Raw genomic sequence first — 16,796 nt, forward strand, 5'->3', positions numbered from 1 at the left:
GTGCGAAAGAAGTTCAACAACATACGTGCCCACTTATGCATCCACACATCATCTCGAGATAATGTGTTTTGTATATTTTCGTGTGTGTGTATAGACATGCCGTAAAACCAAATTGCAATGTCACATGTCCTCATGAGATGGCTGGCATACCTGCGCAGTAGCCTAACAGGGTCCTGGATGTGCCACCCTGCAGGAGCAGCAGCTGCTAAAGCTGGGAGATGAGGTGAAGCGCCTGCTTGTGTTTGAGGCTGAGTCGAAGCGTAAAGATTTGGTCATCTCGACCCTGAGGGATGAGACGGGGGCACTGAGGCAGCAGCTGACACAGCAAGAGTTGTGGGCAGCTGAAAGGGATGGCACGCGACCGGCCCTGGAGAGAGAGCTCCACAACAGGACGCAGGAGGTCAGAGTCCTGCGGGAGCAGGTAACTCGGATACATCTCCAGTGATGATACATATGGAACAAGAGATACATATATCGTTATGGTATGTTAACTAACGAATTAACTATTTTTTTATTTTACCAGGTAAGGCCTACTGAGCTATTTAGCTCTTTTTCAGAAGTGACGAAGTTAAATATTAGACAGCCCATTGAGTCTAAACGTGGAGGCAAAAACCCAGAGGACTTGGAGAAAAATCCACGCGACCACGGGGAGAACATGCAAACTCCAAATATACAGCAGGTGTTAGGGTCGGGATCGAATGGATCTTGTCACCGTATTATTGAGCACCAAAAGAGTGCAAGCCCCAGAACGTGTGCATGGCTGCAGTGTGTGTGCGGGTACCCCCAAGCATGACCACAAAGCCCGTGACCGAATCACTCCGAATGCGCCCAATCTCATCCGATCTCGGGAAAACCTTGAAATGTAAACATCGCAACAAGGCAACAATCTGTAGAACTGCTTGGATCCAGCAGAGTGACCCGAGGGTCATAATGTGAGAACATTGAGAAGATAATAAACATATCGATAGGCACATGGGATGTTCATGTGTACAGCCTTTGTGCGGGTCTTGCAGTTAATTGACCATAATTCACCATGCTGATCAGTGCGAGTTGGTGAAGGTAGGGAGCATAGATGTTGAAGCATACATTACAACAATGGAGTTTTCTGTACTGTCATCTGCTGCCCACCATGCAGCCTTGCAGCAGCCTATAAAAATCTGTTGTGCATTGTGTTTGGCCATCCAAGTACTATCCACGCTCAACTCTGCTAATCTGAGATTTGATGAGATCGGGTGGATTCTGGGTAAGTTAAGGATAGGTGTCTATGTTGTACAGTGGTCCCTCGGTTTACGATGCCATCGATTAACAATATTTCGATTAGCGATCCGCCTCCTATAGGATCCCCCCATTGTTTCTATTAACGATACATTTTCGATGAACAATATGTTTACGATATCACGCGGTTCCTGCCAATTTCGGCAAATCGGAGCGAAATAAAAAATAGTTAACAGCACTCCTAAGCGGACTCAGCAGACCTCAAACAATAAGCGACCCGCCATTTTATGAGCGTTTTGAGAGCAACTGGCTTCCATATTTTCAATGTTTGATGTGCGTTGCTTATGGAAACAGCTTTATTGAATACTTAGTGTATTTTTTACTTAAAAGTTAAATAAGATCAATAATAAATGGCCCCTAAATTGAATGTGGAGAAAGCCTAATGTAAGAATTTTATTTGATGCTCTTTTTATGCACCTTTTTATGCTCTTCTTATTCATTATTAACCCGTGCTTATAATTACGTTAATGCTTTAATATGTTATTATAACGTTTATTTATTAAAATTGCGTCGTTTAATATTATAAACTATGTTTTTAGGATGAAAAAGGTCAACTTCCGATCGTCTTTGAACAAATTGAGTCTTGAACATGTATTTCCTATATTCGATTAATGATCATTTCAATTAACGATGGTTTTTGTGGAACCACTATATATGAATGTGTTTTTCCTTTGTCCATACACGTTTGAACCTACAACAACGGTGATGTTGCAGCTGAACAGGCTTGAGGTGGGCTCTAGCGAGGTGCTGAATCACACGGCGAGAGAACGCGATGTGGACGTTGCTCATCTGAAGACTGAGCTGGACAAGGCTTGCAGAGACCTGGCACTGGCCAAAGGTGCGGGGGTGTGTGGGGAGTGGCAGGACGCTACTGGGCAGTTGGGAGATAGTCGCCCTCCAACAGCAGCGGAGGGCAGAGGAGTGACACTCACAACAATGAGCGGAGCGCCGAGCGACTAAACCACAGCAAGTTGGCACCATAGAGGGCACCGGTTGTGCATCTGCCAGTCAAATCAGTCAACCAATTGCACCTGGGTCTGTCCCGTTAACTTCTGCCAGCGAGCCTCTGGCACAGCACGTGGCCTCAAAGTGCACCTAGTCTGGCACAAGCGCCGTGGTGATGTCACCGACCACTTAGTGGCGAATGACGGTTGTTGTTTTTTGGGAACGGTAGTGTAGTGGTGAGCGCACTGTGCTATGAACTTGGCGACCCGAGTTCGATTTCTGCTCCTGACCAATAACAGTGATGAATATTTGAACCAGTCTTGGGCATCCCCTAAGTCGACTCAGCCTCAAAAATGGGTGCGATGTGTAAACACCATCACTGGAGAGACAAAGGCGGCCGGGCGTGGTGTTGGCTACCCACTCATGTGCTGTGCCGGCCTTGAAAGGTGCTTACTAACAGCACTTGCTCCAACAGTCTGTTAAGGCGATGCTGCATTTGTGCACGAGGGGAGTAGAGTGAGATGAGAGGGGAGAGGTAAACAGAGGCGAGTCTATGGAGTATCTTGAAGATGGTGACTGTGATCTTGAATTTAACCCAGGACTAGATTAGGAACTATTGGATGGAAGAGGTGCGATGTGGTCTCATTTACGGTTGCAAAATCTGGCAGCAGCATTTTGGATCATCTGGAATTTGAGAGATGGAGGGCCATGGGGAGGCCGTAGAGCAGAGGGTTGCAATAGCTGAGCCAAGATATGATGAAGGCACGGTTGTGGAGTGTCTGGAATTGTTGGAATACGCGCGCTGCACGTGACAGGGCTCGTGACGAGCCTGCAGCGCGAGGCGTCGCAGCGTGAAGAGCAGCTGAGGAGGCTGCACGCCGACCTGCTGAGCACGCAGAGGGAGCTCCGTGAGGGGGAGCAACAGCAGCAGCCACTGGCTTCCACATCTGGCAAGGTGCCTTACACACCCTCACTCCGGTGGGCTTCTCTGACATGTGAGAAGGTCTGCTTCCAGTTTTAGTGGTCAGGTTGTCACTTTAAATACGTGTACGTTATTCGCGTTTAGACCAACGGTACAAACTAGCAAGGCTCGTGGAAGAATACCGCTGTGGAGACGGAGCAATGAAATCACCGAATGTGCAGGTGCTAGTTGGATTGTTGCATTGCGATACTGTAAGAGATGGTGAAGGCTTGGCGCAGTATTCATCCAACAGTGGATAATACAACAATCAGGACATTTCTCCTGAATCAAACACCTGTCTCGTCACACTGCAGTTGGCTTGTTTTTGTAAATGGGTTCACGCATATTATCAAAGATCTCTCCTGCTAACACAATGTGTCTCTTAACATCCTTCTCACAATCCTCTGTGGTGCTGGACCAATTCACCTGGAATGTACCTGATCTTGTCAGATCTCGGAAGCTGAGCGATTTGTGCTTGGAGAGTTGCTTGGACGAGTAACCACCAATGCACAGTAGTAAAATCAATTGTTTTACTGCACTTGTATGCATTTTTTGTCTATGGTCCTCCCTTCATTTATCGACACTGACCAGCATGGTAAAGTATGGCAAAATAACCCCCACGACCTGCACGGCACAGGGAGGCCCTCATCCAGCAGTGGATTGACAATAGGGCTGTACCTTTACAAGTGCAATAAGTGTAGATACAGTATGTCAGTGAGATTTTACATTGGCAGAACATTCAATGTGATTGTTGCGTGTGCGTGCCGTTGTGTGTGGGTGTCCAGTCTCTCATACAGAAGGAAACGCAGAGACTGGAAGAAGCGCTCGCAGCCAGAGAGGAAGAGGTGGAGTCGCACAAACACGTAAGTGTCGGGAGGCTCTTGAGTGCACGTAGATGCTATTGAAATTAAAGTATTCTATATTCTTTGGTTCTTTCGGTAAAGTCACGTAGGTGAAAAAAAAAGAAAATCGCGACGTTTCGATTGCAACACAAGCAATCATCATCAGGTGTGACAACCACAGCAAGACATGTTTTACTGAAGTGGGAGAGATGCCAGGGTTAGGGCAGTTAAATAAGTCAGAGAGGGGAGGGTGGGGGGGAAAGGGAGGGGAGCGAATGGGGAGAGGAGGGCGAGCGCTGCAGGGATGCTGAGTGCAAAGAAGCAACATGATTGCTGCCAAGATAGATGATGGCGCCCAAAGCAAGATAGCCGCACTGCTAAACGCTGAGGATGCAATTAACTCGGTAAAATAGACTAGTACCCGGTAAATAAGATGGAACAACTATGAACAGTTAAATTTTACTTGGTTAATAACATCTTTCCAATGATTGCTCAATTTGTATCCATCATCTCGGTTGAAGTTATGTCAAGTATTCTATTGAAGTTCAAGTATTCTATTGTATTATGGCCACTGCATTATCCTCCAGGCCATCAGAAAAGTGGAGTTGCGGCTGAGGGACATGGAAGTGGAGGTTGAAAACCTCAAACGGGAGAAGGAGGACGTTGCCAAGTGTCTCTCGCAGGAGAAGCAGGTGCTCTGATGCTCTCCAAGCTGGTTGCTGTGGAACCTGTATTCAATGATTGCCACCGCCTCCTGCTTAACCTTTGTGTGCTGTGCTCTCATCCTAATCTGACCATCACCGCCGGGCGGTGGTGGCACACGCCTCTAATCCAGCACTGTGGAGGTGAGGGTTGGTTGATCGCACGAACGTTGTGAAACACCTTTCCCGATGGCATCCAGGTGCCTTACCCTGGCTCGCCAGGAGGAGGCGGCACAGCAAGTTGACTAATCAGCATTAGTTTCCATCTGTACGTGGATAGAGTGTTATTTGCCCTCTCGTGTGCATGGGTTTACTCCGGGTGCTCCGGTTTCCTTCCACATGTAAACAACTCATTAATCGGCTGAAAACAATAAGATGAAAACTCTTCTGAAAAATAGTCATATGGCTCAATGTAGCTTTTGTGGATAAATAAGTAATTATAATTATTACTTATGTATGTTGAAATTCTTTTGCACCCTATGTAGCCAACAGTGCTAATCGGAAGTGCAGGGAAAAATATATAATTATACAAAATTATTATACACCTCTGTTAATTTTGCTTTCTTTCTATCTTGTTTCTGTTTCCTAAAAATAGTTTTAAAGCATTTACACACATTTATTTAAACTGTTATCAAACATTCTCCACCATACACAGCATGATCAATTATGGCTATGGTGTATTTCGTGTGATCCACTGTAATTTGTATTCATAATGCGCTTATGCATGAGCCCATTGTTCTTGTGGAAAGGGGAAATCAGCTTCGCTCTCATACATGCTTAAGGATCGGAAGTAAAATGTGTGAAAAATGGGAAAATGGTTTAATCACAGTCGCCGCAGTGGACGCCATTGAAGAGACGTCTGCACCGTCTCCTGGCTTTGCATTACGTCAACTGTGATTGTGCATACAGGGACTCCTCTACTTACGAACGAGTTAGGTTTCAGAGGTCTGTTAGTAAGTCGATTTGTTCGTAAGTCCAACTTTACTCCTCTCGATTCCAAACATGTTGTACGGCATGTACACTAAACACAGGGAATGGCTTTCAAAGTTGTATAATCTCCTGTAGATGCCACAGTTCTTTATGTTCTGCAGATTCAGATGCCACCACCGCCATCTATTGCACGGCGGTAGAACTTAAACTCTCAATCCGAACAGGCAACTGCACATAAGCACAGGTTTGTTCGTATCTCTGAAAGGTCGTAAGTCGAATGTTCCTAAGTAGAGGAGTCCCTGTACTGACAATGTGTACACTCACTGACAGGTGACAGGCTAGCAAGGGTAATCCTTGTGCTTTGTCTGTTTGTGACCAGGCACTTGAACGTGTGCAGGAGGAGGGAGAGAGGCTGGGATTGCAAGCGCAGGAGGCCTCGCGGAGAGAGCGACTGGCTACCACCCGGCACCAGGAAGCTCAGCACACGGTACAGCATGGAGCTTAGTGCCAGTGCTGAGGCTCACTTGCTCACATCTCAAGGTTGCTCAGCTGAAGAGAGCAGCGCACTGTCTCCGGCTGACCATCTGCAAGTCCAATCCTAGCCCCTGTTCAAACTCAGGCTCAGGAAACTTTGCTCTTCTCCTCTGCCAGACTGTAATTTCTGTCGATTTTTTTTTATTTTATTACGAAATTAACCCCTTGATATGGACGTGCTATATAATCGCAGCTTTTGCATATCCACGATAATTTTATTGAGCAAATTTTTTTTATTTTACGTGGTTGTATTTTTTATTTTAAATATTTGCAAGAAGTTGTGCGGCGTGGGGATGGCACGGATTGTGAGAGCATGAAGGTTTCCCTCTACACGACGCCACTCTCCCTCTCAGCCGGCCTTTGTCTGCTGCACTGTTTACATGCGGGTGCTTTCCTTTACAAGTTTTTGGAATTACATACGGCACTGTAGACATTGGTTTATTTATACGTTGATATTTGCACTTTTTAAATATGTTTAAGGTCATCATTATTAAAGGTAAGTTAATTAACACAAACTATACAATATATGTATTTATTAATATATACATACGGTTTATATGTTTAAACATAATATATGTTTATGCCCCCTAACCCTAGTTTACTCATAAACTGTAAGTATTAATATTTACGGATTTAATATTCGCGCCACGTATCCCCCGCGAATATTAAGGTTTTACTGTATAGAACATATGCTTTTTGCCATGTCCCACTATTTGGTAGTGTCTTAAAACTAGGCTGCATTTTGATTTGTAAAAAATATAATTTAGTTGAATTCGAAATGTTGCTCAAATATTGTTGGCGAAAGGTTTCAATTTATTTTTCTACTTTGTATGTTGAAACTTGTTATGTCCTACAAGGGGGTGAGCCAAACGCAGCACTGCATGAGAGTGCTGCCATGTTTTGCAGCTGGCCGAGTTGCGTGCGGTGCTCGTGCGGCTTTTGCCCTCGGCTTCGGACGCAGAGCTCCCACCTGAGCCGGCCATCAACCAGGTGACACGAGCGCAGCCCAACACTTGCTCAGCCCAACACACATTGCAGCTGAACACACATTGCAGGCCAACACACATTGTAGCCCAACACATTACAACCCAACACACATGCATCCCAACACACATATAGCCCAACGCGTGCGCAGCCCAACACACGTGCGGCCCAACACATTGCAGCCCAACACACACGCAAATCAAAGTGTTCCCGCACGCAGCTTTTGTTGCATTATTCAAATGTTGCATGGCGTCCCACGTTAAACACTGCAACTTGGTTGCTTTTGTTATAGAAATGCGGATCCACACTTTGTGAGCCATTTAACTCATTCATGGCCCATATCCTCTGACAGGACCCCCAGTATGAAGAGGGTACTTCAGAACTCTGTGCTTGGCCCTATTTTGTTTTCTATGTATGTCAGAAATCTAGGAATCTCCAATCTGCACTCTTGACATTCACCTTTTTTGCTGATGATACAGCCCTAATGGCTTATGGAAGTTATATGGAGGAGTTACAATAGCATCTATAACAGGACTTTGCCCATGTAATTATCGGGCTGCCCCAAATCTGTCTTGCCACCTAAGCATATCGTGGCTCTGGACTCACACCCTATTGAGCAAGCTGACAACTTTAAATATCTAGGAATTGTCATGGCTCCCTCCCTTCACTCCCCCTCTTTACTTCCCTATTAAACCAAAACACAAAGCTTACGTGCACAATGTGTGTGTTGGGATGGACCTGTACCGAACCTTTTTATAATTCGATTGCACTATTTATGACTCGCATGTGTTTTTATTACGACCTTTAAATACCTCGTTTGTTAGTAGTGCAATATTCCTTAAGGACCCTGACCTCGCTGTCTGCAATATCAATGTTTTTGTCTTGGTGGTGTTGTTGCTGTGCTCACGCACCTCGAATCTCCCTTGTAAATTAGCCATTTAACAAATAAAATAAACTGGATACCTCTGTATAAGTAAGTGTGGGTCAACAGTCTGAGAAGGGAAAGTCAACATGTTAAAGAAGCACTGCAAATGAACAGTTACAATGATGCTAAAATCAGCAGGGCATTGAATGCAAAAACAAAATCAAATGACACGAGCATTGAAACTGCCCAAGTACCGTGCATTGCGGGAGTAACTGATAAACTAGCAAGATGTTTGGAAAAACAAAACATCCTAGTATGATTTGGCACGGTACATAAAATACAGAAATTAATATCTGGTACAAAAGATATATTACCGAAGCTATCAACAGAAGGTGTGTACAGGATTAACTGCACGTGTGGTAAATGTTATGTTGGGCAAACAGGACGAATGATCAGCACGAGACTAAAAGAACATCAGAGAAATATTAAATTCTCCCAAATACAACTGTCAGCAGTAGCAGAACAAACGTGCCAACAAGGACACTCAATTGATTTTGATCATGTTGAAGTTCTGTGCAAAACTAGCTACTACTGGCCAAGACTAATGAGAGAATCTATCGAAATTTAAAGAAATAAAAAATAATTTTAACCGTTCGGATAGCTACCGCCTTAGTGCTGCGTGGAAACGAATAATCAAATAATACATAGTTTAAATGCATGCCTATAAAGGGCAGCATACTTCAATAGGGATTACCGTTGGTAGGGATATTTTAATAAACACAATAGACAGGAAGGAAAATATCAAAGGGCTCGCATAATGCACATGCATAATGTACGTTGACTAAGTAATCCCCCCCACTTTACACAAGAGTGCAGAAATGTGGTCACCACATCTACACCTCTATATAAGGAATGCAACAGACTTCTCCACAAATTTGGCTGTCGTCTGATGAAGCTAGTAATAATTCCTGGCGAAACGTCGTACTCAGATTGTAAATGTTGTGGCTTGGTGTGCTGTACTAGTGACGAATTGGCATGTTATGTTTACGTGACAACCCTTACTATTTAGCTGTGTCGGGTAGTGGCGGGTTTTAACACCATATTTATATATTTACGCGATGTAACCCAAAAAAACCTGTATTATGGATATTCAGACAACACAGGTTTTCACAAAATTATACTTCATGAATCTAAATGAAAGTTCAGTATGTTTTGAGCAACCTTAATAGTCTGTTAGAATATTTGAGGATACACATATAGTATTAACGGGAGTCATAGTGCAGCAGAGAGCACACTGCGTTACGAACTTGGCAACTTGACTTCGATTCCCAGTCACAACTGACATCGGTGATGAGTGAAATCGATCTTGGGCCTCATCCCCTTCAAGCCAAACCAGTGTGGTGAAACACGGTCAAACAGTTTCCATTACCAACATGACATGGTGAGGCCTTCCAGCAGTGGATTGACACAGAGGCACTGTGTCGTATGTTTGTCAGGTGGAGCAGCAGCTTAGTCGGATCGTGGCGCGAGTGGCGGAGCTCGAGGCTGCGCGGGGTGGCGCAGCAGAGGAAGAAGAGATGTGGCGGGCCCACTGTGCCAGCCTGCAGCAGGCCCTCGTGTCTGTCCAGGTGCTCCGATAGCACATACCAATGGGAGACGGATGGGGGGGGGGGTAAAGGGTGCTGGCGAGGGATGGTATGAACAGCTTCAAGCTCTGATGACATCTTCAGCTTGATCTCTGCAAGAAGGAATCACTTTAGTGCAAATATTGTGAGAGTTATGTCATGAAAGTTATAAATTGCAAGAAATGTTTGTGTAAAACACGTGGTTATTGGATGTACGTAGCCAACTGTGCTCATCAGAGGTGTGGAGGAAGGACAACAAACTAAACATGAAAAGCAGTTCTAAAACAAATGTTCAATCTAGATTTTAAAGTGGATAGCTCCAGTGGCTTCCTAATATCAGAAAGAACAGCATTTCAGACGGCCACAGAAGTGAAAGTGTGAGGTATCACGTACCCTTATTGCGTGCACCCTGGCAGGCTGCAGCGGAAGGTGGCGCCGGCGCCGATAACAGCGATGGCCCCCTGGGCACGAGCGTGTGGGAGCTGCAGGCGCTGTGTGTGGAGGGGCCTGCCGCCTCGCTGCGGGATGCCCTGTGCACACTAGTGGGCGGCCTGGTGGCGTGGCAGGGGCACGTGCTCTCTGCCCTCACTGACGCCGGAGTTCGTGCTGAGGATTCACGCACGCCTGATGGTGATGACTGTGCACCGTTGTGTTCCTCTATATGACAACTAGCAGCGCAACCAGAGCTCGAAATAGCCATCATATTTATTTCATCATAATAATAATCAATGTGATGAGGAAGTGTCATTCGATGTGAACCGTCATAAACGGTTTGCCAGACGTGCTTCGCATCCCCTCATGTACCCCATGTGACTGTAGGCTTTGATAATTGTGTTTGTGACAAATACTGTCTCTCGATCTCACCACCTGTGCCGATCTTCCACCCTCCAGGAATAGCAGCTTGCATACGAACATTACACCAACAGTGCCAGGAGACTACAACTCATTGTAACACCATCCAGGTAAACACAGCCTGCATACACGGGGCTCGCTGTGAATGGTGTACGCACACACATGCAATGTTTCTGTTCATTGTGCATTTATGGTCAAAGCCATTTTTTTGCACCAAGATATTTTGTGTAATTAAATGCGTTTTGATGCTATTCATGAAATGTAAGGCATTTCGTCATCATTGTCCATTATCATGAGCCATTGGTTATCCACTGCTGGATGTAGTCCCTCGATGCCTAGATTCATTTCAGGCACGTGAACTGATCTCAGAATATGATCTCACCACTCCATCTAGGCAGTAATCATCCTCGGGAATGTTCCCTCTTTTGGCCGCCATTCCATTGCCAGTCTTGTCCATTTGCTTTCATCCCTTCGAGTGATTGGTCCTGTCCAAACACACTTTTTTTTTGCGTGCGGAAGCCTGACAAAATGTTAACTTCCTCACCTCGGTATGCAAAAGGTTGTAGGTTCGATCCCGACTCTGACACCTATATATTTGTAGTTTTAATATTTTCTCTTTCTGTGGTTGCGTGGATTTTTTTCGGATCCTCCGGTTTTTCCTTCCACATTTTGAAACATGCTTTTAGAGTATTTGGCTGATATACATTTGCATATGATAAGCCACTGTGTTGAGCTATCATTTGTGACCAGGTTGCTTTTGAAAAAGAGCTACATAGCCCAGTGTACCTTACCTGGTGAAATAAAAATAGTTGAAGTTTTTAGTTTTCGTTCAGCAATGTATAGATCATGGTTATTGATGACGATCATTAAACAGTGGTGTTTATTGAACAAAATGTGATATTATGTTGCTTCCTTAGCTTTGCTTTTCCCACCGGTGGTGTACATTCTGAACAGCTGGAACTGGCGGCACTGCAGGAGAAGCACGAGGAAGAGGCGCGGACTCGAGAAGAAGAGAAGGAGCAGAGCGAGCGAGAGCGGCAGGAGCTGGAGAGAGTGCACGAGCAAGAGCGGGAGGGACGGCTGCAGCGGGAGATTGAGCAGAGACTGCAGCATGACGTAGAGGGCATCAGGGACCAGGCTCGGCTTGAGATCCAGCAGGTGTCTTTCTTAGACATCTTCAAAGAACAATCCCCACTTTGATCTAGCTTGTATTGTGTCTCAGCTATGTCATGCGTGTCTTCGTGCAGAGAGAGGAGGCTGCGACTGCCTGCCAGAATCGCACCCAGGAGGCAGAGGCAGAGCTCACGCAGCTCCGGACGGTGAGCGCTTCTCTCATGCTCTGTGCTGTCTTTCCCCTTGCCCTGGATATAAACACAGATCTGGTGCAAGGTTATCGTGACCCCTGTCTCCACAATAGGCCCATTATTAACATCCCATTGGTACACAACATGTACTGACTGTTGTTTTCTTCTTCTTTTTTTATTAATATATTTTACGTAGAAAGTCCCTTGAGAAGGAATATCTTATTTGCAAGGGTGTCCAGGGTGTCAACTGCTGCTTGGGCTTGCATCAGCATATTGTAGAGGCGTGGCTGTGGCACGCTACGGAAGGCATGACGCAGTGCTGACATGACACTCACCTGACCCTCATCAGACAATCACCACTCACCTGACATCACTCTTAGTCATCAACTCACCTGATCCTCAATTAGGATGCAGCCCTCCTGTGCAAGCTGAGCCATTGTGAATGGTTTTTCGGTTAAGCCGCACCAGAGCAGACACATTATTTGGTAAAGTTTAATTTTTTAAAGTGTTTACCACATTCGCTTAAGCTACATGTCATAACCTTTCCAAAAGACACCTCTTTCATTTAACTTAGTGGAGTGATCCAAGAGGAGGCCCCTGGACAAAAAGATAAATATCCCCTCCTATTGCCTTAACAGACTGTTGGGGCAAGTGCTGTTAGTGAACACCTAAAGTGAGGGAAAAAAGTATTTGATTCCCTGCTGATTTTGTACGTTTGCCCACTGACAGAAATGATCAGTCTATAATTTTAATGGTAGGTTTATTTGAACAGTGAGAGACAGAATAACAACAACAAAATCCAGAAAAACGCATGTCAAAAATGTTATAAATTTATTTGTATTTTAATGAGGGAAATAAGTATTTGACCCCCTCTCAATCAGAAAGATTTCTGGCTCCCAGGTGTCTTTTTTACAGGTAACGAGCTGATATTAGGAGCACACTCTTAAAGGGAGTGCTCCTAATCTCGGCTTGTTACCTGTATAAAAGACACCTGTTCACAGAAGCAATCAATCAATCAGATTCCAAACTCTCCACCATGGCCAAGACCAAAGAGCTCTCCAAGGATGCCAGGGACAAGATTGTAGACCTACACAAGGCGGGAATGGGCTATAAGACCATCGCCAAGCAGCTTGGTGAGAAGGTGACAACAGTTGGTGCGATTATTCGCAAATGGAAGAAACACAAAATAACTGTCAATCTCCCTAAGCTTGGGGCTCCATGCAAGATCTCACCTCGTGGAGTTGCAATGATCATGAGAACGGTGAGGAATCAGCCCAGAACTACACGGGAGGATCTTGTCAATGATCTCAAGGCAGCTGGGACCATAGTCACTAAGAAAACAGTTGATAACACACTACGCCGTGAGGGACTGAAATTGTGCAGTGCCCGCAAGGTTCCCCTGTTCAAAAAAGCACACATACATGCCCGTCTGAAGTTTGTCAATGAACATCTGAATGATTCAGAGGACAACTGGGTGAAAGTGTTGTGGTCAGATGAGACCAAAATGGAGCTCTTTGGCATCAACTCAACTCGCCGTGTTTGGAGTAGGAGGAATGCTGCCTATGACCCCAAGAACACCATCCCCACTGTCAAACATGGAGGTGGAAACATGCTTTGGGGGTGTTTTTCTGCTAAGGGGACAGGGCAAATTCACCGCACCAAAGGGACGATGGACGGGGCCATGTACCGTCAAATCTTGGGTGAGAACCTCCTTGCCTCAGCCAGGGCATTGAAAATGGGTCGTGGATGGGTATTCCAGCATGACAATGACCCAAAACACACGGCCAAGGCAACAAAGGAGTGGCTCAAGATGAAGCACATTAAGGTCCTGGAGTGGCCTAGCCAGTCTCCAGACCTTAATCCCATAGAAAATCTGTGGAGGGAGCTGAAGGTTCGAGTTGCCAAACGTCAGCCTCGAAACCTTAATGACTTGGGAGAAGATCTGCAAAGAGGAGTGGGACAAAATCCCTCCTGAGATGTGTGCAAACCTGGTGGCCAACTACAAGAAACGTCTGACCTCTGTGATTGCCAACAAGGATTTTGCCACCAAGTAATAAGTCATGTTTTGCAGAGGGGTCAAATACTTATTTCCCTCATTAAAATGCAAATCAATTTATTACATTTTTGACATGTGTTGTTCTGGATTGTTTTGTTGTTATTCTGTCTCTCACTGTTCAAATAAACCTACCATTAAAATTATAGACTGATCATTTCTTCGTCAGTGAGCAAATGTACAAAATCAGCAGGGGATCAAATACTTTTTTCCCTCATTGTATGAAGGCAGGTATGGCGCACAAGGGGTGGGTGGCTAGCACTACGCCCGGCCGCCTTTGTCTCCCTAGTGGCAATGTTTACACACTCCACTAGGTACTCATTAAAGGCTGGGTCGACCTAGGGGAGGCCCAGGACCGGTTCAGATAATCGTCACTGGTGTTGGCCGTGGGCAGGAATCAACCTCGGGTCATTGGGTTTGTAGCGAAGCACGCTAGCCGCTATACTACCACTACATGTCATGTCGAGGTAGGACACCTCTTTCATTAAACTTAGTGGAGTGATCTACACATACAGATTAGCCCTGTATTGTATAGATCATTCGTTTATTTACAGTTATTCATTCCAACTCCTAAAAGTTGTCACATGATTGTGGCCTGCCAACCACCAGAGTGGCATAATTTGTACACACATCCCAAAGACATTGACACCCTCGATCTAGACTCAAGAGGTGATGATTGCAGCGTGCATCGTTACTATTTCACACTATATTAAGTCGCTAGTTGGAGTGGCGACTGCCTGTGCATGCATGAAGATCCTGTTTGAATGGGATGCTGAATATTGTGGTTTGAGCTTCTGCTGGTTGAGGGAGAACTATCAGATCTGAAGGTCAGTGACTACAGAAATAGCAGAGGAGAAATTGCCTTTAAATTAGCAGTAATAGGACAAGGACAGTGATGCAGTGAGACGGTCATAGTTATGTGTATTGTCTCGAGTATATATGTATGTGTGTTGAACTTCTTTCGCACTGTACGTAGTCAACCGTGATAATCAAAGGTGTAGCGAAAGGACAACAATGTTGTGTTATAATATCTAATGATTGAGGATAGGGATGAGTATGCAAATTCATCACAGGCAATATCTAAGGTTGTGAAGTAAGAGCTGATTTTTAATCCTAGATTATATCACACGCGTTTACAAGCGTACGTACCAGCAGCTGATGTTTGGAAGTGTGCACTTGTGGTTATTACTGTGATGCACAGGGCTCGTTGAATCGAGGGTTCTTTTGATCTGATTAGACATCAAAATGTTCCAGGCACTGCCGCTGCTGCTCGAGCACTGCCACATGAGTGTTGACTCGTTCAAAGTGGCGGCTTGCCGGCCGACGTTTCGTTTAAAAAAACAGCCGGTGGTAATACGTGACAGTTACAGTTGTGGTTATAGTAACGCAACATGTGGACATGTATAAGTGAGCTGGCTTGAACTTGTACTGTAGGTAAAAGGGGAATGGTTATGATGTGTATTCTTAGGTTTTTTCAGTAAAGTCACGTAGGTAAAACATTAAAATTAATAAAAGTAAAATAAAAATAAAAATCACGACATTTCGGAGGCAACACAAGCTTCCGTCTTCAGGTGGAACCGTCACAGCCACGACAGCTGTATCAAGTAAATGAGAGATTGCAAGAGCTACCACTCCGTATATATAATGGTTGGAGAGGGGGAAGGGCCAAGTACGGCACACTTTTTATTAATATGGTAAGGTGAGGCTTAAGAGGCTGAGCCTTTGTTATGGAGAGGTACGGTTTGTGACTAAGCCTGGCCTACATAACAATAGTGTGAAAAAAGAAACAAACTAAACATGGTAAAACAAGTCTGGCTGTCTATCAATAACCTGTAATAGTTGTCTGTCAAATAATATGGTCCAAATAAGTGTAGTTAAATCTTTTTTGCATGGTTAATCACATCTTTCCAATCATTACTCAGTTTGTAACCATCATCACGGTTGAAATTATGTCTGTGTTTGTATATTTGTATGGCTTCATGTACAAACCTTTGATGGTAGCCAGGAGGTTTGCAGAGCACCTTGGTCTCGGAAAAGACAATTTCATGACAGCCCACCGAGTTGTAGCAATGATCGGCAACGGCCGAAGAATCAGTTCTGCCGTGTTTCAGATCTGACTTGTGCTCGCGGACACGATCAGAAACATGACGTTTCGTTTCTCCAATGTAGCAATCACCACAACTGCAACTCAATTTGTAGACTCCAGGATATTGTAAGTCAAGAACGACATCCTTCACAGATGGAATCAGATCACGGATTTTATGCACTTTACTGAATCGGACTTGGATCTTATGTTTGTTTAGAATTTTGGAGATCTTTTTGGTCACGCCTGCTATGTATGGTAACGCCTGCTATGTATGGTAACGTGATAGTTTTGGTCGGAGTTTCATGTGGCTGTTTCTGTGTGGTGGGAGAAACAGCTTGGTGGATAGTGCGGTCACAGTATCCGTTCATCCTGAGGGCCCGATGTACATGTCTTAATTCACCGGCCAGGTGGTGTTGGTCAGAAATTCCATGGGCTCTGTGGTATAGCGTTTTGATGAGAGAATTATTTTGAGATGGGTGGTGGTGGGAATCCGGTTTCAAGTAGGAATCTGTGTGGGTGGCTTTCCTGTAGACAGAATGTCCCAAGGATCCGTCAGGCCTCCTCTCAAACAGAATATCCAAGAATGGTAGTTTACCATCTTTCTCCACTTCCATGGTGAATCTGATGGATGGGTGTCTGGAATTGATGTGGTCCAAGAAGTGGTTCAATGCTGGGAGGCCATGTGGCCAGATGACGAAAGTGTCATCCACATACCTCTTCCACAGGGAAGGACGCAGGGTGGATGTCTGGATGGCATCTGATTCAAACTTTTCCATGAACATGTTGGCTATAACTGGTGACAAGGGGCTATAACTGTCACCAGTTATAGCCAACATGTT

The 16,796-nt window shown here is 44.9% G+C and overlaps 1 protein-coding gene across 4 annotated transcripts in view; it reads left to right on the top strand.

Annotated features, from left to right (window-relative positions):
- Window positions 1-16,796, top strand: part of FHAD1 (forkhead associated phosphopeptide binding domain 1) — a 59,585-nt gene that overhangs the window by 16,508 nt on the left and 26,281 nt on the right. For all 4 annotated transcript variants that reach the window (XM_078607626.1, XM_078607628.1, XM_078607625.1 and 1 more), the window contains 12 exons: window positions 194-421; window positions 1,990-2,113; window positions 3,036-3,175; window positions 3,967-4,044; window positions 4,611-4,715; window positions 6,034-6,141; window positions 7,095-7,178; window positions 9,534-9,665; window positions 10,079-10,292; window positions 10,554-10,624; window positions 11,469-11,672; window positions 11,762-11,833. In XM_078607626.1, the coding sequence (XP_078463752.1) occupies window positions 194-421; window positions 1,990-2,113; window positions 3,036-3,175; window positions 3,967-4,044; window positions 4,611-4,715; window positions 6,034-6,141; window positions 7,095-7,178; window positions 9,534-9,665; window positions 10,079-10,292; window positions 10,554-10,624; window positions 11,469-11,672; window positions 11,762-11,833 (1,560 nt within the window). The remainder of the gene's footprint in view (window positions 1-193; window positions 422-1,989; window positions 2,114-3,035; window positions 3,176-3,966; window positions 4,045-4,610; window positions 4,716-6,033; window positions 6,142-7,094; window positions 7,179-9,533; window positions 9,666-10,078; window positions 10,293-10,553; window positions 10,625-11,468; window positions 11,673-11,761; window positions 11,834-16,796) is intronic.

The sequence above is a fragment of the Lampetra planeri genome, chromosome 28 (genome assembly GCF_965212315.1).
Source record: "Lampetra planeri chromosome 28, kcLamPlan1.2.h2, whole genome shotgun sequence".
NCBI classification, from domain to species: Eukaryota; Metazoa; Chordata; class Hyperoartia; order Petromyzontiformes; family Petromyzontidae; genus Lampetra; species Lampetra planeri.